Genomic DNA, 23961 nt, shown 5'->3' with positions numbered 1-23961 from the left:
CCGCTAGTTCCCTATTCCAACTGTAATATTTCTATATAGCAGACCTTTAAATCCCTACACTGCTGTAATACTCTTATAAAGTAGCAGGGGTAAGTGATTTGAACCGTTTTACTGTGAAGATCTGCTGTTTGCCATACACGTGCAGCATTTGCTGACATTCATTTTGAAACCACTCGGAGCACTTGCGACTCACAGTAACAATGCTGAAGGAAAAGTGCCTGCTGAGCTCTACTGTGAATATACCTCTGACCCAGACTGAGGAAAGGGAGATTTATGAAATCCACATGTTTAATACATTTCATTTTGTCCAAGGGATTTGTATTGCTTACCACAGTATTTTAGGGTTGAAACATTCTGTATAGTCACAGCTTGTATTGTCTGAGGAGAATAAACCCTGCCCAGTCCTGGCTGCTGAAGATTTGTTTTATAGCACCTCCCTTTCCTTACACACATCAGCCATGCACTGTCTGAGGTATTGCATTTTGTTGTGCTGAGGTGTTAGGTATACACACCCTTAATCTTCAATGCATAATCCCCTGAAAATCCGCTACATAAATGAAAAAGATAACCCTCATATCAGTGTGGTGACAGAAAATAAGATAGCTAGGTAATTTAATAAAGGATTGACGCTGGCCCCGGTGTGATATTGTGTGTGACCTCTGTGTATTCATTGTGTAGCACGGAGCAAGCGAACCTCAGCTTGTAGAGGAGTAGCTCTTCCTACTCTGAAAACCCATCCTGGGAGTGTAACATCTGTGGTGACAAACAGAATGCACCATATGGATTAAAGCGCAGGCAGGGTAGTCACTGAAATATTTGCTTTCCCAAAGTGTTGACACAGTATGAAAAAAAGGAGAACTGTGGCTGCGCTTTCCCGCTGTAATCAGGTAGCAGTTATCGCAGTGAAGTGTTTGCCTACCTAATGGTGTTTCCATTTAGCCTCAGTCTGTGTCATCGGCTTCCCATTTGGAGCACAGACAGGAAGGATCTGCCTTCTCCTACAGTAACTGCTGGCCTACTGAGGCTTAGTGTGTAATACCTCTGTGTTTGCTCTGTCTGTGAGAATCAACAAAAAGACAAACTGATGAATTGGGTGAGAAAGAGAAGTCTTTTAAAAACATGATAACTGTGGTCAGTCGCACGCTGTGGGAAGCGTTTAGTTCATTTAGCAGCTGACCACATGGAGTCATAAATAGTCTTTCCAGGGAACGCTTGTTTTACATCTAAAATGCACTTGAGTGTAATGTTGACAGATATAGCTTGTGACGAGTGATAGTCAGAATGTATGAGCGCCCATAATGCCGCTGTCAACCTCTGGTGCCAGACTGAAAATAAGCAGTTCACCTCTGTTTTCATTCAGGAGAGTGCAGCAGACAGCACCGGCTTCTCCGCTGTATTTATTGACTTGTTTTACTAGCCTGAAACAGGGTGCTTTTATACGGGGCTGCTCAGTCTTAAGACTCTCCAGACATTTACATTATTCCTGACTGAGTTACACACACGTATAAAGGAGCACGTCCGCAGGCTAGGTTAGATATATGCTCTCTTTCCATCCCTCTTTCTCACTTACATTCATACATGCACCATTTTATTACCCCACCATTTTAGATATTGTTACACTGTACTTTTCCCCTATTACTACTGCATATTGCCAACATTGAATGAGCAAGTATTTAGGCTAATTAAATGTCTTTCTCTGTTTTAAATGTGTGTAAAAAAAAACAGCATACTGTTTTTCAGGCTTGATAAATTCTGCATATGTGAATACTACATTAAGAAAAAAAAAGAAATTCTGTTTATGCTGAAGCTGATTCAGTAGTATAAAAGCCTAGCTTTCATGAGGCTCTAAAAATCTTCTTTCGCTGACTAATCTGCACAACTGCAGTGGAAGATAATGAATGCCAACACCAGAGTCACAGCCAACGCTATGATCCCCCCACCCAGCCTAAACCTCCAGCAGTATTTACATGATGTTTCATTTTAGAATAAACCTCTTTTCTCCCCCACTGTGAAGATATTGAACTCTTTCACACAAATGTCATCTTAACCAAAGCTTATTAAAAAGATGGACATCAAAGTTGTGGGTGCCCATTTATCTTATAGCACTCTAATTGGCCACCACAGGCAAGAGAACAACTAACTCCAAAATAGGAGGCGTTGAGTGGTTGGGCTAAAGAAGAGGATGTCTAAAGACCTCTCAGTGGATTCATTGCCAATAAATCCTCTGGAATGAAAGCAGGGCTTTTCTAGGGGGTATGGAATTTCACAAATACATTATGAAACGTGATACGCTGAATTAACTGAACACTTATGGCCAATGGGTTTGGTTTCTTTGTTCTGGTGTGTTTTTGTGGCTGCATTGTCCTGTGCCTGACCTGCAACTTTAATGTTTGCTTGACATCTTTGGAGTTTTTAACATCATGACTAGTGACATGAGGCAATACACTCTGAAAAGGTCATACAGCATGGTAGCCATGAGCGAACTGAGATTACATTTTGCTAACTCCATATATAGTGCATTGTTTTGTATTAAACATTCGCCACAGTGAATAAAACTGATTTTTTATCCAGAGTCCCTGCTAGTCCATCAAACATCGCATACAGGCCTGAGGTGAATAATGTATTATGTTTTCCACTCAAGTGGGCAATAAAAACACAAAAACAAAGTCATTAATTGCCCACATACAGTAACCAAATGCCATCAAGAGCCTGTGCTCTCATTAACCTGGCACCTAATTATCTGCCTCCAGTCTGAGTCCTGACAAGCCCCACCGTCTGAACCCTCAGCTCGGTTGTGTTGTGTTGTGTTGTGTCAGCACTCGCCAACCGCAGCCAAGGCACCATTAGGTACAGAGAAGACAAAAGCTTCTTGCAGCAAAGGTTCCCTTTGCACGCGCCACCACAATGTTCCTCCTGTTAATGCCTTCCCTTCCAATTAAATCTGCAACTGTTAATTATTGTAATTATGAGAGTGAGCTCCCAGCTCTACCCCCCCCTACCCCTCCCCCCAACCCCTCCCTCGCCGGTGTGCGGAGACGCTACGGGAGCTGTTGTGTTGCTTCACTGGCGCCTCGTCTCTGCTCCAGTGAAGCCCTAGCAGGGAATTGGATGCAGAGGGGGACTTGGTACACATGACAGGGGTGACGTGAGGGAGATTGCACGGTTCATCTTGGATAACTGGGCGAGCAAGTCACAGCCAATGGCCACGCCTCCAGTCTAACTCATTAAATGGTGTGTAAAGTACATGCTGGCAATAATTAGCACTAAATAACCTTTTTCGCTACCTTGTTCGCGGGCTATCACACAACACAAAAAGGTGGAGTATCATCTGTAGGTGTACAATAAAACTATTAGGCTGGTCAAATGAAATGAGGGAGATGATATTCTCCCAGCAATCATTCACTCATTTACTTTGAAAACCCTGGCCATGATAGTTATTTCACTCCTTTCTTATGGTAATGTGAAACTCTATTGCTGCCATGTTCTTTGAGAGACACTTGGGATGGATCTGAAGTGATGTGTTGAGTATAAGGAGAGCTGAAAAAGAGTGGATGGCAGGCCGGCTGCCTGTTAAGTCTCTGCGTGTCTACATCCTCTTTGGCCTGCTTCTGTCACAAGCTGTTGTTTGGCCTGGACCTGATCTGCCCAGCTACTCCTTGTACTGCACTCTACAGACCTAGTAGTAACCTGCAACATCATGCTCAGGATGCTTCCAGAAACAGCGTTCTTGTTCAGGTGCGTGCAACCCAAGACACTGGAGGTGGATGCGTTTTTGTGAGCTTTATCAGTCCTCACAAATGGAAGCACTGAGATTCGGCTCGTCAAGCGCAGTCTTATTCCAGTGCCATAACCTCAGTTGCCTCGTAGCAGAGTCCTTACACGCTAGCACAGCTAGCAAAGGATTCTGGCTTTATAATTTGGAGCTGAATTCTCTTCTATAAAAGACACTAAAGGAAAGAGCAGCTCCTTCTGCTTCAGGCAATGCAGCCTTTTCGTGGATACACTGCAAAATCTAAATGATGGACTGTCAACTCTCTTGCAGAAATGCCACTGCAAAGAATAATCTCTCTGGCAGTAGATCATGGTTGGCTGTATGCTACCAATGCCATTCCTTTGTTTATGTGAGCATGTAGCCTTCACATGCACACATGCAGACATGAGCGTATGCATGCACAGCTATACACACACATACTGTATGTATGCACAGAGAAACACACAAATACAGAACACACACACAAAATGCTTCCAGCCTAAATCCTTTCTTTGGAAGCATACAGTGGGATTAATAACCTGAACCATGGGATTAATAACCTGAATAGCATTATTTTTTCACCTCTAGCCTTTAAAATAATGCATGCTTGGCTTGGTGTCTGGATGAAGTTTTGCCTGCATATTTGCCTGGTTATCGGTGTGTACAAGACCTGCTGTGTGACCTGGTTTCATGCAATCTCCATCTTCTAATTAGGAGGCTGCAGAAAGGCTGGAACGAGAGGAGGAGTGATTAGTTGCCTTTGGGTATTTCATAAGTGGCTTTCAGTGCCACATTTGCATTATTTGCTTGGGGTCTGAATAACAAATCAGCCTACCTTTGCAGCAAATTCAGGCTAGCAGCTCAAGACCATCAATATATGAAATATAAAATGAAAGTGAAGAAAAGAAATAAACAAAACATGCTAACACAATATAGCGGGATAAAATGAAATATTGAAACACGAGACACAATAACTGTGAGTCTACCTACAGCACAGAGACTGAAATATCATTTGACTATTCAATTGAGTATATTATCCTTTATGTTCATCATAGTTATGGGATGTCTGGCTGAAAACACATGAGTGTCTCAGTGATTGTGGCTCATTCTGTGACTAGCAGACCATGTGACCCATGTGAGCCCTATGTTGGAGCCCCATGCTGTATGTGTCCTGTAGGGTCAGTCAGTGTGCTGATCTGTAGCGGAGGTCCTGTCCACTCATTTGGCCAGTCTCCCCAACCGCTGCGTGCGGCCGCCACCGCCAGGCCTGGTCAGCCATCACTACACCACTTGGCCGTTTGCCCACATTGAGTCTTAGAGGGTAGGAAACAAAGCGGGCACTCACACATCCACATATAAACACACGCACACACATATCACACGCATGCACACATGATCACAGCGAGTGACAGTGGCTCTTGTTTACCCAGCCGATCCCACCCCCCCCCCCACCCCCACCCCCCCTCACTCTCCTTTCATCCTCTCCCTCTAGTCTGTCATGTTGTGTGTCACTTCCCACAAATGTCAGTGCCACCGTGGGACAGTGATTAATTTTGGTGTGCTTGGCAAAATGTCTTCAAGATGTTTGTTTGGGTTGTCTTTTCCCACCCCCTTGCCCACCCCCCGCTCCCCGCATGTCTTGGAGTCGTGGGTCGAGAGTGGCAAGCACCCCCCTCCCCCCTTTCTCCTTTCCCACTCGTCCCTCGCCCCTGCTGTCACAGCCCTTTGAGGAGGGGGGGGGGGGGAGCGCATCATCATCGAGGGACAAAGGCTACCTGAACTGACAGAGATCTTCTTTTCTGACCAGAGCCACTTTTTGTCACCCCAGCCCACCATCACCTCCACGCGCTGTCTGTTTAGTGTGTGCTGGTGGTGTATGATGGGAGAAGTCTTGACCCAGCACTGGGGGGCTGTAACACTTCACTGTCAGCGCGGCTGATTAGCTTATCACTCACCGCACTGGGAGGAAATACATCATCATTCCAGACAGGGATTCCCCAGTTTAGGGCCCGTTCCCTGCCTCCTTTTACTCTGCATTTAATCACCCGACTCACTGTCCCCTCCAGTATTTCAGCCTCACCTCTAAAGCCATTCCTGAGATGAGAAGTTTGCTCATTTCAGGTGCGTTTTTTTTTTTTTTTCTTTTTTCTTTTTGGAATGAAGGTCTTTGCTGTTTGAAATGGAGACATTGCATGCATGGACAGAAACTGTCAAAAACAAGACTTTCCCTGTGTGGAGGAAAACGAAATGAGCCATCTTCTGAATTATTTGTTTCAGCTCACTCAACAAAGAAAGTGAAACACAAATTGGCAAATGTGCTTTGCTTCCCCACAGTGTGGTATCAGGTATGGTAATTACTCTGCCATTAACATTGGGAATAGTTAATGTGTATTAATGTGTTAATGGCATGTTAATTACTGTACATGCTAGAGAGAGCCCGCAGGCAGTCTCTCAGATTCTTTGTGCCATGTGGATGTAGGCCAAGCTTAAAAAAGCCTTTAAGAACGTCAATGAAAGAGGATCCTTATGTTTCATTTGTCAGAACAAAAGATTTTCAATGGTAATTTGATCCAGCTCCCCGCTTCTGGAGCTGAAAGTCACTGATCCAGGCGCCATGACAAAGGAGATGATATGAAGTCAAAGGAGACGTGGAACGCGGCTGTAGTGACACTGGCCTCTTTGTGAAATGGATACTCTAAGCCCTCTGTAGTCTCTAGTGTGTTGCTTTGGCAGCGGGTTTTAATAACACGGTGGATTAGAAGCCTTGGATCCTGAGTGCCAAGCCAGAGTTAAAGCTCACCTTGGACGAGCCTCAGTAACAGGCTAGATGCCACGGTCCTGCTCCTCCTCCTCCTCCTCCTCCTCCTCCTCCTCCTCCCAGCCGCCTCGCTGCTCACACTGTCTACTCCGCGGCTTTAAGAGAGATGACCTTTGCAAATATTGACAGAAAATAAATTCTGTTTCGATTAGTTAACTTTGGGAGACCTTTGTGGATCAATGCAATTAGATGAACACAGTGCTGATACGTGGCCGGAGCCGTCCACTGGAGGCACTGGCTAGGAGAGGAGCTGCAGGAGGTCAGAGTTACTTGTAATGAACAGGATGTTTTGGAAACAGTGGTGGAAGTAACCGAGTCACAGTGTGTATCGTTACACAGTTAAACACACAGGCAAGACCAGCTTACTGCAACACATTCTGCTGGATTTTTTTTAAACACAACACTATCTTAAACAAAAGCTATTGCAAAAAAAACCTATTACAAAAAAAAAAATCTCTGGATTTATCTACAAGAAGCGCAACTCTTGTAGTGTATTGTGTGGCGTCTGGCAGTGCAGTCAGTGCAGCAGAATGAGGTGGAGAAACCCTGAGCCACCCCTTCCCTCTTCAGCAGGCCACATTAACCCAGCAGGGCTCTGCCTTTATGGCTCTCCTGCTCACACTTCAGTGATGAGAGTAAACAAGCAGCGGGCCAAAGGTCAGCTAAGCCCACAGAATAAAAGAGGGCACAGGGGGAAAAGAGGTGGGAGGAAAGGAGAGCGGCCCGAGGCAGTGCTCAGATCACTGTCAGGGCTTCAAGCAGGGAATGATGTACGAGACAACAGCCCCACACCGGAAATGATTATAAACAGAGAACAGGGAGAGTATATGAGAGAAAGGGCTGCATTGTCTTTATCTGTCAAATTTGTTACTTCCTCGGATCAGATACCGACGGTGAAACCTGTAAAAAATGAAAAGAAGAACCACCCCTGACTGATAGGGATGGATTAATCACAGTGTCTCCTTTTGTCTCATCCACAGAGGAGAAATGAGGAACAATCATATAGGCAAGTGCTTTTTCCCTGCTACTCCACCTGTATTGTTGAATGACAAATGAGGCCGATTAAGGACATGTTACATTATTATTAGAGTTTCAGATTTTTTTTTTCTTTTACATCATTAAATGCGTTCTTGTAATTAAGTGAGCCAGCATCGTTAGAGTTCTGTGAAATAACTGGACCATGTATAGATTTTTCATCTCTAGTTCCTATTGCTCGCAGGCTTTACCAAGGTGACACGACTCCCGCACTTTCCCTTGCACTGAGATTAATCCCACTTTGACTGTGGAGGTGGATTAGAGCTAACTCGGGTGCCCAAACTTGTTTTAATACCCATATCATCAGACAAAAAAAGGATAAAGATTTGAGCAGGCAAGCAGCATTTCAGTGCTAGGATGTGACTGTGGCTTTGCAAGTTACTATACAGATTTGTCAACCACACAGCAAATTAAAGATATTATCTCACTCAAGCCCATTTTGTGGAAGTTGCGTGATGATGCTGAGCTTAGACAGTGAATACGCAATCTTCAGCTTCTCCAACAAAGGTGCACAGGAAGAGACAGCGAGAAAGACATACATTGCACTGTTTTTAAAATAGGGTTGTTTTTTTTTTCTGTCTGCCTTTTTTTTCCCCTTATTTTTTCAAATTTTCTTTATTTATGTGCTCGGGCGCGAGACGGGCGCATCATCCCTCCCAACATGTGTGTGTTATGAATGGCTGGCCGTAGCTGCTGTGGCACAAATACACCCTGGTGGACTCCTGCAGGGCCGTCTGCTTCTCGGGGCAGCGGAGTAATCATTTTTATCCCGCTGATTTCCCAAATAGAAATGGACACGTATGATAAAAATGTCACGGCCACTCCACATGTCAGTGGACTAACAGGATTACATGTCACTTTCTAATGTCTCGCTCTGTTTTCCTTTGCCGTGAATGGCCACATTATTGCACACAGGAACTTTGTGGTAATATATGGTAAGAGACAAGTAGCTCTTTATGGCCTGTGATTATTTAGTTTGAATGAAACCAGTGATTTATGCCCATTTAGCTGAAAAGCCCTGTAAATTCCCTCAGCTGCATTTCCCCTGGATATAGAGTGAGTGGAGTGAAAGTGACAACTGAGTTTGGTGTGGAAATGTACGCTGCGTCCCAGAGTTATATTTAATATACCTGACATGAAAAACGTGCCTACCTACTTACCACCACCCGCAGCACAAAAGAAAAGTGCAGCCTGCTGAGCTTGTGTTGAATCCGAGAGTGGGAGTAAATAGTGAATTAGGAAAATATGAACTGTAGTGGCAGGCAAACCACCAGCCATTAGAGCATGTTGAGATATGTAGCCCGGCGTCTGGTCAGTCAACATTTGAATCGTGTGCCGTTTTGTTTCATGCTGCACAAACTGGAAGAGAAACAGCCGAGCCTGTCCAGAACGAGGGCTTTGGGTGGAGTTGTGCAGATGCAGTGCGATGTGGATGAGGGTTAGTGGAGCAGTGGCATATTGTCCACATGGATGGCTTGGCTCTGCAAGCCTGATGGAGCCTTGTCCAGCATCTCAATGTCTCCAACACAAATAGCCACATTCATCCACTCCTCTCACACCATTACACCTAAAAGACTCAAAGCCAGCCGATCCATAAATAGAGGCAAATTTGTTTTTCAGTGGCACTGCAGCTGAACAAAACACCAACAGAGATGAAAACACCAGAGGAGTGGCTACAAGATGATGTGTTTCCTAATTTTTCCTTCTCATTTGGGGCCCGTGTTTATAAGAAAGATACAAAAAAAAAAAAGGAGTGTTTTCTCTCTAGTATTTACTCCTGTGGATGGTGTGCAGGGTCAGTCGGTCAAAGCGTGGTAAAAGGGCTTCTCTGATTGCATGCCTACTGGCTGACACAATAGAGCCACTAATCTTCTTATTTAGAATCCAGAGGCTGGCCATATCTTAATGAAGCTGTAATGAGCTGTTGAAAATCCCTGAATTGCGGGAGGGATTATTGAATTGAAACAACTCTGGTAATCATAACGTTCGAGTAGCCACTCAGTATTTACTGCCCATTGAGCCACATTTTTATCCACTTATTAGACTGGATTGCTCGAGCTTGTTTTTGTTGTAATTCTGACCCGCAGTGGTTTTTTGTTTGTTTATTCTCTGTTAAAGCCTGGCATCGTGGTTGCATTGCCAATGCATCCAGGTGTATATGCTATCTGCTGGGTGATTACGACTCACTGACAGACTGGCGAGACAGAAAACCAGAGGAAATAAACAGCAGGGTCTGATTGCATGAACAGAATTAATGAATGAGCACTTTGCATAAAATTTAGCCTGCATCCATTTTGCTGTATGTGGATTTTTTTTTATTTCACTAGCACATTTGTGTTGCTTTAGACGCTGGATACTGCAAAACCAGGGGTGTAGAATAATATAAGATTTAAATCTTATAAGCAAACAGAAATGAAGAAAACAGTAGTTATTTTCTGGAGTTCCTGGCATCCACTGTGTCAAAGACAGAGACACTTACTAGAGGTATAGTTTTCTGTTTAGCATCCTTTCACAGAGTAGAAGTGCCACTTCACCATTGAGCATTTGTCAGTTTATGGATGTTGCTGTCATGTCAGCTTTCCCGTACACACAGTGTGCAGCGCAGTGTGTAAATAAAAGAGAACAGGCATAGACATGGGCAACAGGAAAACAGCACATACACAGGAGGCACCCAGTACATACCTGCAGGGGAAACATCACACTACAGCAGTCTACACAGACATAATGTCTTTAAAAATTCAGTCTGGGTCTACTGTTTATTACTTGATCTGCTTATATTTTTCATTATTATTAGTTTTTTTTTTTTCTTCCAGCCTGAAATGTCACTGGATGGCTTTATTTGACCCTCTGTCTCTGTCTGTGTGTTGCTGCAGGTCTCAGCATCCGTGGCGCCCAGGAGGAGGACCCACCAGACCCCCAGCTCATGCGTTTAGACAACATGCTGCTGGCAGAGGGCGTGGCGGGACCAGAGAAAGGTGGCGGATCTGCTGCCGCCGCAGCTGCAGCCGCAGCCTCGGGCGGGGCGGCCGATAACTCCATTGAACATTCCGACTACAGAGCCAAACTCACCCAGATCAGACAGATCTACCACACAGAGCTGGAGAAATACGAGCAGGTAAGGAGGAGTCTCCCTGCAAACTCAAGGTTAAGATTTCCCCAGTAGAACGGCTTCGGGATTGCACTTTTGCTCTACATCCAAGAAAAGAAGAACAACACAAATTTGGTTCTCCTTTCAAAATAACCACGTGACCACTACTTATTTGAAATTTGAGTTTGCTCTCATATGGGCTAATTCACTCGTACTCAATACTTCACATTGCTTCAGCACCCAGAGCAGCTTATCCTTGCATTACTGTAGCAAGAAAATTGCAGAGTGCATGCATGATGAGGGAGAATGTGTTATCAGCTTGGAAAAAAATGGCTGTATTACTCACTGTGTTGTAGTTGATTATAGAGATCCAAGGAGTGCCTTAGTCATCTGTGTTAAATGAAAGTATGATCAGCTCCTTTACCTAGCACTTTGAGCCTGCCATTAAACACAGCCGTTATGGGCGAAAATAGAATGTGTAACAGTGATGCCTCAGCAAGCCAGTGAGGTAAATTAGACTAATTTACTCCGTGCTCTCTGAGAGAGGAGGTGGGTTTGTGGGAGCACACAACACTTCGCCTGGAGTAAATGCATCTTTCTTAAGGGTGTTTCCAGGTTTTAATTATCTAAATGTAAATACTTAACGAATTTTACTCAGAGTAATGAGCTAAAGTGTGCACTACGTAAATGAGTTATTCTAATTAATCATGTATGAACTACTGGTTTAACGAAAAGCTGTTTGAATTCACTCTGCATTAGGCCCAAGCCAAATTACAAATTGGCATTTATATTCATAGATGACTTCACCTATTATGTCATCAAAGTAATATATAAACACTGCACTCTGTCAAAGCTTTTAACCAAAAGAGCTAGCATGCAAAGAACTAATTTCCTATATGATAAATGTATGCAAATCTATAACAAAATTCAAAGAGCTTTTGCAAGTTCTGAAAAGCTCACTGCTGTGATATTTACAAAACTCACTTTTTTGCTGTTTTTGTTTTTGTCCGTTTCACTCGGCAGGCATGTAACGAATTCACTACCCATGTGATGAACCTGCTGAGGGAACAGTCTCGCACGCGGCCCATCTCTCCCAAAGAGATTGAGCGCATGGTGGGAATCATCCACCGTAAGTTCAGCTCCATCCAGATGCAACTGAAACAGAGCACCTGTGAGGCTGTCATGATCCTGCGCTCCAGATTCCTTGATGCCAGGTCAGTGTGTGTATGTGCGCATATGTCTGTGTGTAAGTGAGTGTGTATTTGGTATCTAGAAACTTTACCTGCTTCCATATGACCCATATAGACAAATCCAGTGGGTGAGGTCATTTTTAGTCTGCGTGCAGGTCTAAAGTTTGTTCCTCACTTTTCTGGCACAGCACACAGTATGAGCACTACAGAGATGCATGGTCTTAATTATGTCCATGTTCCATGCCTTATCCATTTTCAAGACAATCATGCCCTCACACCTGAGAGCAGTTAAGACCAAATGAAATGGGGACCGAGTCATGTGTAATAGATGGAGGAGAGGTCATCAGCAGGTGTTGTGGATTACTCTAATCACTAACAGTTTGGTGCAGTGGGTGCTGTGCAGAGAGCGGCACAAGTTCGGGCCAAATAACCCAAGTGGAAGCACATTTGCTGCCCACTGCCTGTGTGAAGTGCAGTAAACAAGGCAAAATAAGCAAATGCTCAACAACATGATAAGTAGTGCCCTTGGGAGAGAAGGGGACCCAGATCTAGTTAGAGTTTGCTTGTTTCTACTGGAGATCCCTGGGGCTGTGGCACTTCAGGAACAATGCTCAACTGTGCATGCCATGATTTCTATAATGTACCGAGATGCACTCCGACTGGGCTTTGCGCTCCATCACGAAGCCCACCCATCCGCTGCACTAAACTCTACACATTACACGCTTGGACTGGAGATTGGAGACCAACAGACCAAATTAAACATTGTATGTGTTTTGTGGTTTCCGTGCGTGTGTTTTTGTTTGTGTGTGTGTGCTTGTCAGTTTATTGGTTGGAGTCTGGTCTTCTGTGTGTTGATGAGACTCTTGGAGCAGGACACGATATTCTGCTCCTGAGGGCCCTTAGAGCCCATTCCTCATTATTTTCACCATTTATGTGTGAGATTGATTGTGCAATTTGTGCGATCCAAATGGATGAGTTAATGCTGGTCCCACTAATAGGCTTGCTCGGCCTTTCTCTCGTTTTGCTCCCCACTCAGGCGGAAAAGGAGAAACTTCAGCAAGCAGGCGACGGAAATTTTGAATGAATATTTCTACTCGCACCTCAGCAACCCATATCCAAGCGAGGAGGCTAAAGAGGAGCTGGCCAAGAAGTGCAGCATCACAGTTTCCCAGGTGGGTACTGCTCAACTAATAGTAGCTGGTGGGTAATCAGGGTGGGAAAGGCTGAAGCCTAGAGGGATAGTTACCGAAGGTCACACCACCAAGACACAATGTCCTTAGCTAACCTTGACATTGTGACTGCCTAATGATGCTTCAGTCAAGGCTGGTCCCAGTCAGTCAGAGCAGGGCCACAGGGAGGGGAGGCCTATATCATCTTGGCCTCAATCAAAGCACTATGCTGTCCTTCCTTAGCCGCCCAACGCTGGGTCCCCTGCCATTTCCCCCTCTCATTCCCATCCACCATGTGTGCTCTCTCTGTTGCCTGGTCAGTCGCTCAGGTCATAAGCTGGGAAGAAAAAAAATGGCATCATCCATTACTGTAAGAAAAGCTGTTGATGCTGGGTATTTGTTTTTGTATGTTTGCTGTTCAAGTGACCTTGCAGAACTCTGCTAATTCACAGTTATGTTTTAAATTTTACAAGATGTGACTTTCCCACTTTATATATATATATATATATATAGCCTAGCCTCCTTGTTGGGTAAACCTGAAGGCAATATCTCTCACACCTAACCCCCACATCCAAAGTATTATTATCCTGTGCTCTCCCTTTCCTGCTATGATTGTGACTACTATCTAGATTTTTTTATACTCTATTGTTCTATGGTTGTCCTCATGAGACACGATATCAGAGAAACATTAATCTATACAATAACGATTAATCTGCAGTGTTTTGTTCTGTGTGGGGAGGGGGTGTTGAGGGGTATATTGAGTGTAGTCATGAAGAGTCAGATACTGTAAAAGCCCATTCTTTTTTGCCTTCAGGGGGTGGGAAGCACCATCACAGTATCACAGGTATGTCATAACTTCTCCTGATCCACTGTTTTCATTTTTTTGTACCTCCTTTGTTTATTTATGTATGTAATAGACTCACAGTTTTTCACTGCACAGAACCTCCCTCCCTCACACTACTGGTTCAATGCTCATGTTATCATAAATGACAGTATTTAAATTTACATTTAAAAAAAAAAAAAAAAAAAAAGAGTGGATAAGACTTTTTCAGCATTCACATCCCACCTTTAAGTCACACAAGTACACAGACTACTTTTGATTAATTCATATTTTGAAACCACACCCATGTTATCACCATATTCTGTGTGTACAAAATGTGTCACATGAAATTCCACTTTTTTTGCTATTGTTTACTACATTATTTTTGTTTGTTGTAGAGCGTCGACAGGTTGTGTGGTCTTTTGAATCTTCAAACTGCGCTCTTGAGTTTATTTAACCCCCCCCCCGCCCACCTCCGGTCACTGTGTGCTTCATAGCAGTTAAAGAAATGGGCACCGACCCTCACAAATGGAGCTCCACTCTGATTTCTGAGTGCCTCGCTAAACAGGCCACTGTACGAGTTCCCATGAGAACAAATCAGTCTATGCAGAAATTAGAGGGCTTTTAAAAATTCACTTGAACTCATCTTAGGCCCCATTAGTGGTGTATTCCTCGACGAGCGGAGGCCACGGCAGACATTCTTATTGACTTATTCTTGGTGCTTTGGCTTATTTTAAGTGAGTAACAAACTCTGAGGCTCGACATGATGCTGAGTGCGCCGTAAGTGTGTTATCCCTCACCGTGCTCCAGCCTTTCAGAGTCACAAACCACTCGCTGTGGCCACTCCGAGGGCTCAGCTAAGTCATTTTTCAAACACCCCAAACTCTTTTGCGGGCTTTGTTGATTACACAAGCAGTTCATTAAGTAAAAACCATCCGTCGTGAATGGTATGCCAATATCAGTCCGCAGCTCTGCTCAATACATCATCGCTGACGAAACACCCTGCATCATTCTAACAGGGATCATTTAAAATGCAAGTGATGCACTGTCGACTTCCCTGAGTGCAAGTCCAGATTCCTGCAGTTCAGATGCAGTGTTATTTTTTCAAATGGCCTCAAGAAAAAGCTTCAGTGATGAACAAACAAACAGAATTTTTGAATGTATACATTATTATCTGATTTGTCTGATTTGACTAATACTGAATCCTGCTTGCTTATTGCTAAAAATTGAATGAAATGAGCTGCTGACATTACTTAGAGGTGGCTCTCTAAATGCAGGATGCGTCTTATTTCCGCAGTCACCTTGCATGTGCCGTGCTGAATGAAAGCATGGGATTGGATGGCTTTGGTTTGTGTTAGGGTTTATGGATGTTTCAGAAGACATATCTGATATAATCTGTGTGATTGGGACGCTGTGTTCAACATTTAAAGCAGATCCCAATGCAGATATTAATTTAGATTACCTACATTGATAGGATTTATTCCTCTGAGTGACACTTTTCAATATTTCAGATCATAGTAAATTTAGAGAAACTAAGACTTGAGGTATCATTCATTATTAACGCAGCCTGTATAATTGATGGTATCACAGCTAGCGAGACCGGCTTTTGTATTTGTATTTAAGGCTCAGGGCTTTATAAGCTCATATATTGAGATCATAGACAGATTACCTTTCATTGACTAGCGAGGAGTATTGACCTGAAATAGGGTGAAATAGTTTGAATTATTAACTACGGCTCCACGGCCTCTCCGGTGGGGAGCAACGAAGGCAACGGTATCGTGTTCTTGCAAGGAGTCTGCATGGTCATTATACAATCGCTGCCTTTGAGGCTGCTGATGTCAGGTAATTCAGTCTCACAACCTGGTTCTCACCACACATAGGAGTCAATTGAATGCATGGCCTGCCACAAGATAAAAGGGAATTAGTTCTGTAGATTGGGTTGTGCTCCACACCTTACAGTGCCTTGCATTTGTTCAATATTTAGCTGAACCCGAGAATCACTAAAGCCAGAGTTCAGTGGGCAGGAGAGAAATGTGTGTGTAGAACGGAGAAGGGTGGTATAACATCTAGAGGATTTAATGCCAACACTGCTGAGTCTGTTTAGTCTTGTAACACCATACAGTGGTAGGATCAAGTCATAACACACTTTATCCCAAAAGGATAAGAGCAGAATGAACAAAAAGTTTATCTTTCATCTGTTACTGCTTGAAATAATCACTCACATTTTACTATAAATCTGTAGGATTTGATTGCATCGCTGCCACATTGGTTAAAGTAATAATATGTGGCAAAAAGTAAACTAGTGTAAAGTCTGTTACTGCTAACAGTCACACTTAATGATAAATATGTCTTCACAATTTACATTTCAATACATTTACTTGTGTTTAACACATTTGTTTGTATATTGTTAAATTAAACAGACTGATGAGGTTGGGAAAACATTTTCTATGATTTCCAGGCATTTGTGGGCACTTTGTAAGCTGTCTTAAAGAGCGAGAATATTGCATCGTCTTTGGCCCTACAATCCACTATAAGCAGGTTAAGTAAAAAGGATGATGGCCAGGGCTTTCATTGCTTCCAATTAAACCTTGCTTGTTAGTTTAACCTCTAGGTAAACCCATCAAACAATTGATGTCAAGGAAACCCTGCCAACAGTGGGCCTCGCCTGAATGGTCATTAATTTTAATTGCCTAGATATTAAAGATTTAGAGCACAGAGACGTGCAGGATAGAAATGATCTGATGTCCTGCAAATCCAGTCAGTTTTTACACCACAACATTGGCGGGCTGCTGGGGATATTAAAATTTAAGCACATGGGTGGAAATTAAATAAAGCGTCATTAGGGGCAGCTGCTCTTTGGCTGGTCCAGCCGTGGGCTGCAGAGCCTGAGAGGGGGGCAGCAGTACCGCGACAAGACACTCTAATTTATAGGACCATTAAAAGCAAGCATCATCTCATTATTATTCCACTGTTATTGCAGAGCCAGCATTCACACATAAGGTTCATACAACTTTTCGGTCTCTGACTAATGTTAGATGTCATCATTTCAATTCAACAAAATTAGCGTGCCCAACTGCTCCAAATCTGAATATACCCAGTTTCATATAATAATTTTCCCTCCTGCCTTTAGAGTTCCATTTCTCTTTGGTAAAAATTTCTTTTTTTTAACACACCAATTAACTCTGACTGCCCCAATAATCTGTGTTTACTGCTTCTCATGTCTACAGGTCTTTAGCCTCTAACTCTTGTTTTTGATAATTATAAACAAAAGTTGCTTTCTGAATCACTGAGCACACGACCCACCCCACCTCCCCATTACACACACATATCCACACACACACGCACACACTCCAACACATATAAACAAATGTCTCATGGCTGTATTAAAGTTTTTATTATCAAAATTAAAGCACTTCCAGTAAGAATGGTGCTCATGCCAGCCATTAATGAAAGGAAACAGTTTATTATATTATGAGGTGGTATGCATGCTTTAATATGTAAGTATTTTAGTAAAATATTAAACTACCTGTAGAGAGTAAATATGATCAAATATATATTTCACAAGTGGGGAAACATTAAGATTTATATCTTTAATAACAGGCCTTGATATGAAAAAAAATATAATATATATATATATATATATATATACACATATAATACAATAACTTTAGTGTCTATGCAGTAGGAGCCCCTTGTGTTTTAGTTTTGTCAGGAGACAGAACTGAGAGCATGTCATGCTCCCATCCATGAGAAGACACAAGTGGCTCCTGATTATGGCTTAATTAGCTTGTGTACCCGGTGGACATTACTGCAGGGGCTGGGAATTGGGTACTTGATGGACCCAAACATGACATCTTGAAACAATCACACTGCTCAGTGCACGGTGCTGTGGCTGCTTGACGTCTGACTCCTCTGCTCCTCCTCCCTCTGCTCTCCCACACAGGTATCCAACTGGTTTGGCAACAAAAGGATCCGGTACAAGAAAAATATCGGCAAGTTTCAGGAAGAAGCCAACCTGTATGCTGCCAAGACTGCTGTAAATGCAGCACACGCTGCAGCCGCTGCAGTGCAGAACAGCCAGGCCAACTCCCCTACCACACCTAACTCCGGTAGGCACTCCTGCATATAGACAAAAGACAAATAAAAAAAAAAAGATCTGCCCTCTACCTCAGCCCTTAACCTGCTGCCTACCTGCCTCACTCTCTCATGCACCATTCACACAGGCAAGAGTGACAGGCTCTGCTCCCAGCTTGGGGATCACAGTGTCTCCTGTCTATAAGACAGTTGATGCCAAGCAAACTCATGCATAAAGAGAGCGTTCCTGACTTGTGAACCAAGAACACATGTATTTTTGGCAAAATAAAAAAAAGCGAGAATTCAGAATGATGCCATGGGATTTGTTTTCCCTTGACTTTCTGTCAACTTCCTGTCATTTGTAATGTAATGGTATGTAGTTCCAGTGAATGGTAGTGCTTTTTTGCTAAATATGGGTAAACATAATTGCTGGGAGCATTTTACATACAATGATATTATTATATCAAAATGACATTATATGCAATTCATATTAAATAAGTCATATAAAAACACAAAGCCTAAAAGGGCATATTTAGTCCGGTATAATGAGTAATGTAATGGACTAGGATGACCTGCGTCGGGATGTGGTAAGCTTATGAAGTGGTCCCTTTTTCTTGCACCCAGGATTCCAGATGAAAGATGAAGAGTTTCAGCTGGATTCTGCAGAGAGCAAAAACACTCTTTTAACCAACATGTTTACTGGTACTGGTCTTTTCATAAGCTTCTTATTGTCCTTGTCATTTACCATGTGATACCTCCCGCCAACGTTAGATTGGAAGTAGGTGATGTGGAACAATTGGGAGCTTAAGCGACCAACCACATATAGAACCGGTCCCTTGTGTCATGTGATTTTCATTTCATTTGTGTCCCCACCGCATCTGTAAAAAGATCTGTATATCCTCTACAGTCCTTCTGCATATCGTCCTCTTCTGTTTGTTTCTTTGCTCTCCCTCCTTTCCTCCCTAACCCTTGTAGTTGCTTGCTTTATGGGAGTCTTTTCTTCAGTGTATTTCTATGTGTCTGCTTGAGTTGAGTCTGTGTATGCAGACACATGCGTGGTGTGTGTGTGTCTGCGTTATTTGTGCGTGTGCGTGTGTGTGCTTTCCCTTTATAGCCCTCTCATGTATTCAGCTACTTACATCTTCCCTTTCCAGGTTCTTCAGGTTCTTTTAACCTCCCAAACTCTGGGGACATGTTCTTGAGCATGCAGAGTCTGAATGGGGATTCTTACCAAGGGGCACAAGTCGGAGCCAATGTACAGTCACAGGTAGGATCAACAATCAGGGACAGTTCCTGACTACCAGTGCAGAGAGCTGTCCTTGTCTTGCCTGTGTACTGAGCCATCCACAGTGCAGTCTGAAGCACATTAAACCAAAAATAGAAAATAAGAAAAACCATGCTGCTCATGCGAGGGCAGTTCAAATTACCACCGTGAGGCCTCCGATACCTCCGACTGATGTGAACAAAGTGTTTACTGACTATTTCGCTTTGGATGGAATATTTTGGCAGCCAAAATATAATCCCACCCCACTGCTGTATCATGCCGCAAAGCAATTTCCTGATTACTATTCCAAACATCTTAAATAACATTTTGTGAATGCATTTGGCTTTGACTTGAGCTCTTGGGTTGGTATTGGGTTTTTGGTACTGTGTTTTCCCCTTTTTTCTGTATTCTATATTGCTATCTTCCTGTCTCATCTTGTTATCGTTTGTTGTTGATGTCTTCCATTTTGTAAGTTTTAACGCAGCTACGCAACCGACACACAATCGCAACCATGCACTTATGAAAACAATCTATGCTTATTCATGATTAAGGTAAAAAAATAAAAACTAATTTAAAACAGCCATAGTGTATGTGTTATGTTTTTGTCACTTATGCTTTTGTTTTTTATTCAGTAATCCATAGCCACTATAGCAGATGCCATGGATTTGAGCATGCTAGTAACTTTAGTATGCCTTTTTTTTTTTTTTTTTTTTTTTTTTCATTAGAAAATCTATTAGCTGTGTTGCAAATCTGGTTATTACATTTGGTGTCTCAGGAGTCCCTTTGTGATTTCACACTAGTCAGTATCTGTTGCTTCACTGAGCATGTTTACAGTTAGTGTTGGCCTGCTGCGAGACACCGACTTGACCAGCCTGTCCACCTTGTCTGTCCCCTTCAGGTGGATACCCTGCGCCATGTTATCAGTCAGACGGCAGGATACAATGATGCTCTTGGGGGAAACACAATGTATAGTCCACATGGCTTAAATGTAAGTAGAGGTTTTATTGGTTTCACATATACATTGGTAAGATATAGGCAGTGTGACATGAGTTCATGCTGTTCTGAATTCGCTACACCGTTTTTAATCATATTTAATGACTGTGTTGTACATTATATTGCATTGCACACATACAGGTAGACCCATCTTTGCACGTGTTTTGGCATCCTAAAGAAGCTTGGCTCGTAAAATATTAGCTGCTGTAAACATCTTGTCACTTTGCCACCTGACACGAGTAAAAGTAACATTTAATAAAGCATATTGCGGGGCAGGGGTAAGGAACCTCCAGCTTTACTTTAATAGACGTCTTTTAATACTTTGTTTGACTCAAGCCAAAACGAGATGAAAAAAGGCTTTCTCTGCACGGTATCTGTTGCGTTTAGCTATTTTGAAATGCTTCACAGAATTTTCCATAGCCTTATCTTCATGATAAAATATGAACATGTGATCGCCTGCAGCTCTTTCCAGACATGAATTCCATCTTCCTTGATGAGGTTTGATATGGCGCCTTTTTGTAAAGCAGCGCATAATCTGAAGCTATCAGAGTAAAGATTAATTTCGTTGATGAGAGAGGATGAAGAGAGAGAGAAATAGCATCAGACAGCTCTCTCTCTCTCTGCTCACTATATCAGAAGCTCAGTATTTGCTCACTTTATATTGTTATGCCTGTTGGGTAAAATGCACGCATATTCACAGTCTGATATTATTTAAAGCTTAAGCATTAAATTTATGAATTTTGCAGCAATCTCACTGGAAAATGAAAATATATATATTCTGTGAAAAACAGTTAACACATTTTATATAAACAAATGGTGGAGGATGGTGCCAGCATTCAGTGCTTTTGGTGTCATTTTGGCTTTGCTGAAGCCTTATTGCTATAAGCTCTTTAGATATGTCAACTCCCAGCAGGATCAAGTGTTTTTCACTTTCTCACAAGGTTTCTCACTTCCATGTGCAGTGTAGACCTGTGCCTAGTGGCTCACCAGAGCTCTGTACAATCCCTGCTAAAACAGCAGCTGACGGTACTGAACTAACCTTCACATGTGACAAAAAGAGAATCAAAATAAAATTAGTTACACTAATATAATATTCTTGAATAAGTCCAGTTATTGCAAAGCTCCTATTTTGTAGCGACAACCCAGAAAGAGCCTTATAGATATATTAGCATAGACTAACCTTTAGCTTTGTTGGCAGTGACGTAGAAGGATCCTGTAAAGGCTAGGTCATGCCTGGAGCAAAGCAAAGTCAGGCTGGCTAAGACTGGCTCTCTTGGAGAGGCCCTGCCCTGTCACTTTCACTCAGCTCTCCCCACCTCACCCAGCCCGAGCCCTCCCTCTTCCTGACTGACAGGAGAATATGTAGCGACAAGCTGTCGGCCGCTGCTGAAATCTGCTTAGACACTGATTTCAGGGACTGCTCCCATTGGTCGGGACAGGAGACAAATTTGTTTCCAAGAGTCTCTTTGCTGATGTTACTGAATTGCAAAGAGTGCTAAGAGTCTGGACTAATCACACGGCATCACTGCGTCCAAAACATTTAAATATCAGCTGACACATAAGTGCAACCAGAATCTCAAAGTCTCTCCATTTTTTGAGTGTTTGGTTACATTTTGGGTATTAAATTGTACATATTGCAGAGAATGTGATTGTAATCTCAACCTTTTCCTGTTTATGTCTTAGGCTAATGGGGGATGGCAAGATGCAACGACTCCGTCTTCTGTAATATCTCCGACAGAAGGACCTGGAAGTGTGCACTCCGATACCTCGAATTGATCCGCTAATAACGCATCTTAGCCTCAAGCTGGGCATGGACTCTTTAACTGGCTGACCAACAGCAGAGGATATACAAAACCTTTTCATAACAGATCCATTTTCCTGTACCTTAAAATGTCCCACGACCATGCCGCACACGCAAATGACATTCTCCGTCATGAACACCCAGTGTTTCTTGATTGTTCAGTGTTTTCTTTCTGTCTCCATAAATCACCATGCTCTTATTTGTTTGTTGTAGGGGTAAGCACACACATGTAAAAATATAAAACAGCCCTCGGATGTTACTCAGTAAACTTTCAGGATAATTATCTCCTCTGAACCCAAAATACTGGATGACACTTGTGTGTATTTTACATGACATTTTATGACATTTTAAATGGCCATTTATCTGATTCTTGATTTAATTACCGTTTTCCATTTTGATAATTGCTTTCTCTTTCAGTTCTTACAATACATAGATTAAAGCAGCTGTTTATTTGACTGTAATGTGCTTGCAATCTTGTTCAGCAACTCATCAATGCTACTGTTGACAGCTCAATGGCAGCTTTGTAGTTACTTTCGAGATTTATTTTGCCTTACAGCCGTATACATTAGTACAAGCAAATGACTATTCAAAGTCTGGAACATAAAGAAGTGTAATTGATTGCTTGACTATAACATGACACCATTCCATATTTTATAATTTGATGTTTAGTATGTACATATGTAAACATTTTTCTTTTTTTTTTTGTACTGCTTATGGAAATCAACAAACCCCCCCACAGTAGATACATTACCTTCCCTCATGCCACACAGGATCAGGCCCTGTTACATACGAAAAATTGTACATAATATAGCTTAAGAGTAATTATACATCCCACCAATCAATACACAGCTTTATTACCTCATTAAAATTCATAGAAACAAACAATTTCCAACATTTCTGTAGCTTAGAGTGCTCACTTACTACCTCTAAACAATATCACCACCATAGTTTTTCTTTTGTTGCCTTTATTTAATGTTTTTTATGTAGTTATTTTGATTACATCTTGTAACACTGTAAACTTCCTCATTCTCTATGTAATCTAATGTATATTTTAATCTTTTAATAAAATGCGGTTGCTGTATTGCAGCTTAAAACGACAAAAATAAAAAAATGAAAATGATAACAATATTAATACCATGAAAAGTAGATGGGGAGGGGGGGTGAAGAAGTTGTTGGTCTGTGGCTTTTATGAAGGTGGTGCGATGAACATTGTTGATAAATTAACACCAAACAGTAAAACTGTTGTAAATACTGAAGAAAAAAAAAACATTTTGAATGTTGCTCATCTTGTTACTAAATCATGCAAAAAAAGAAAGAAAAAAAATCACTATAAAAACTGTAATGCATAGAGGTTTCAGTATTCAGAACTGTATATTTCCAGCTCTGTTCAACAGGGTTCAAACCTTCTTTTCTCTTTTTTCTATTGTATGTGATTCTGAAACTGAAAAGTCATGACAAATGATTTGTGGCAGTGATTCTAATGTATTAAAGATGTTTAGTGTTACTTTCTAACCAGACTACACCCTGGACTGAAAAGTCTTCCTTGTGGTAGTTGTGTAATTTCAAACATGAATAAACCTTTTGCTTTCATGACAGCAAGTTGTGTTTTCTTTCATGTTTGTTAAGTCAGTATGAGAGGCACTTTTCCTCTTCATAAACTGCCAGTAAAGGATACATTTTAATGGAGGGAGTGCTGCACCTGTCCAATAATATTAACTATGAACTCATTTAAGCCAGCACCAGTCAATAATTTAACAACACCTCTTGTGTATTTTCCTTATTTACAGAATTTTATCAAAAAATAATTCATGTCAATACAATATTTCAAGTAATTCATTCATCATTTGCCGTTATCCTTGCACATACAGTATAAGCTCTGTACGTGGTTGTTGTTTCATATGGATTTAAGAAGGTGAGGACTTAACCTGGTTTGCAGCTACTGTGGAGCTGACATTGTT

General features: G+C 42.1%; 1 protein-coding gene across 8 annotated transcripts in view; it reads left to right on the top strand.

The window, feature by feature from the left end:
• pbx3b (pre-B-cell leukemia homeobox 3b) overlaps positions 1–23598 on the top strand; it is a 58761-nt gene extending 35163 nt beyond the window's left edge. Inside the window, exons 3-11 of one of the 8 annotated variants that reach the window (XM_067604890.1) lie at positions 10478–10719; positions 11716–11906; positions 12919–13054; positions 13866–13895; positions 17815–17980; positions 18570–18647; positions 19100–19212; positions 20108–20197; positions 21886–23598. In XM_067604890.1, coding sequence (XP_067460991.1) covers positions 10478–10719; positions 11716–11906; positions 12919–13054; positions 13866–13895; positions 17815–17980; positions 18570–18647; positions 19100–19212; positions 20108–20197; positions 21886–21978 — 1139 coding nt within the window. In that variant the 3' untranslated portion in view covers positions 21979–23598. The remainder of the gene's footprint in view (positions 1–10477; positions 10720–11715; positions 11907–12918; positions 13055–13865; positions 13896–17814; positions 17981–18569; positions 18648–19099; positions 19213–20107; positions 20198–21885) is intronic. The other 7 variants (XM_067604926.1, XM_067604909.1, XM_067604899.1 and 4 more) reach the window with 7 other exon arrangements.
• Positions 23599–23961: the final 363 nt, after the last annotated feature.

This window comes from Thunnus thynnus, chromosome 2 (genome assembly GCF_963924715.1).
Source record: "Thunnus thynnus chromosome 2, fThuThy2.1, whole genome shotgun sequence".
Classification (NCBI taxonomy): domain Eukaryota; kingdom Metazoa; phylum Chordata; class Actinopteri; order Scombriformes; family Scombridae; genus Thunnus; species Thunnus thynnus.
Note: the sequence above shows the minus strand (reverse complement) of the source record. Positions and strands in the feature narration are given on the sequence as shown.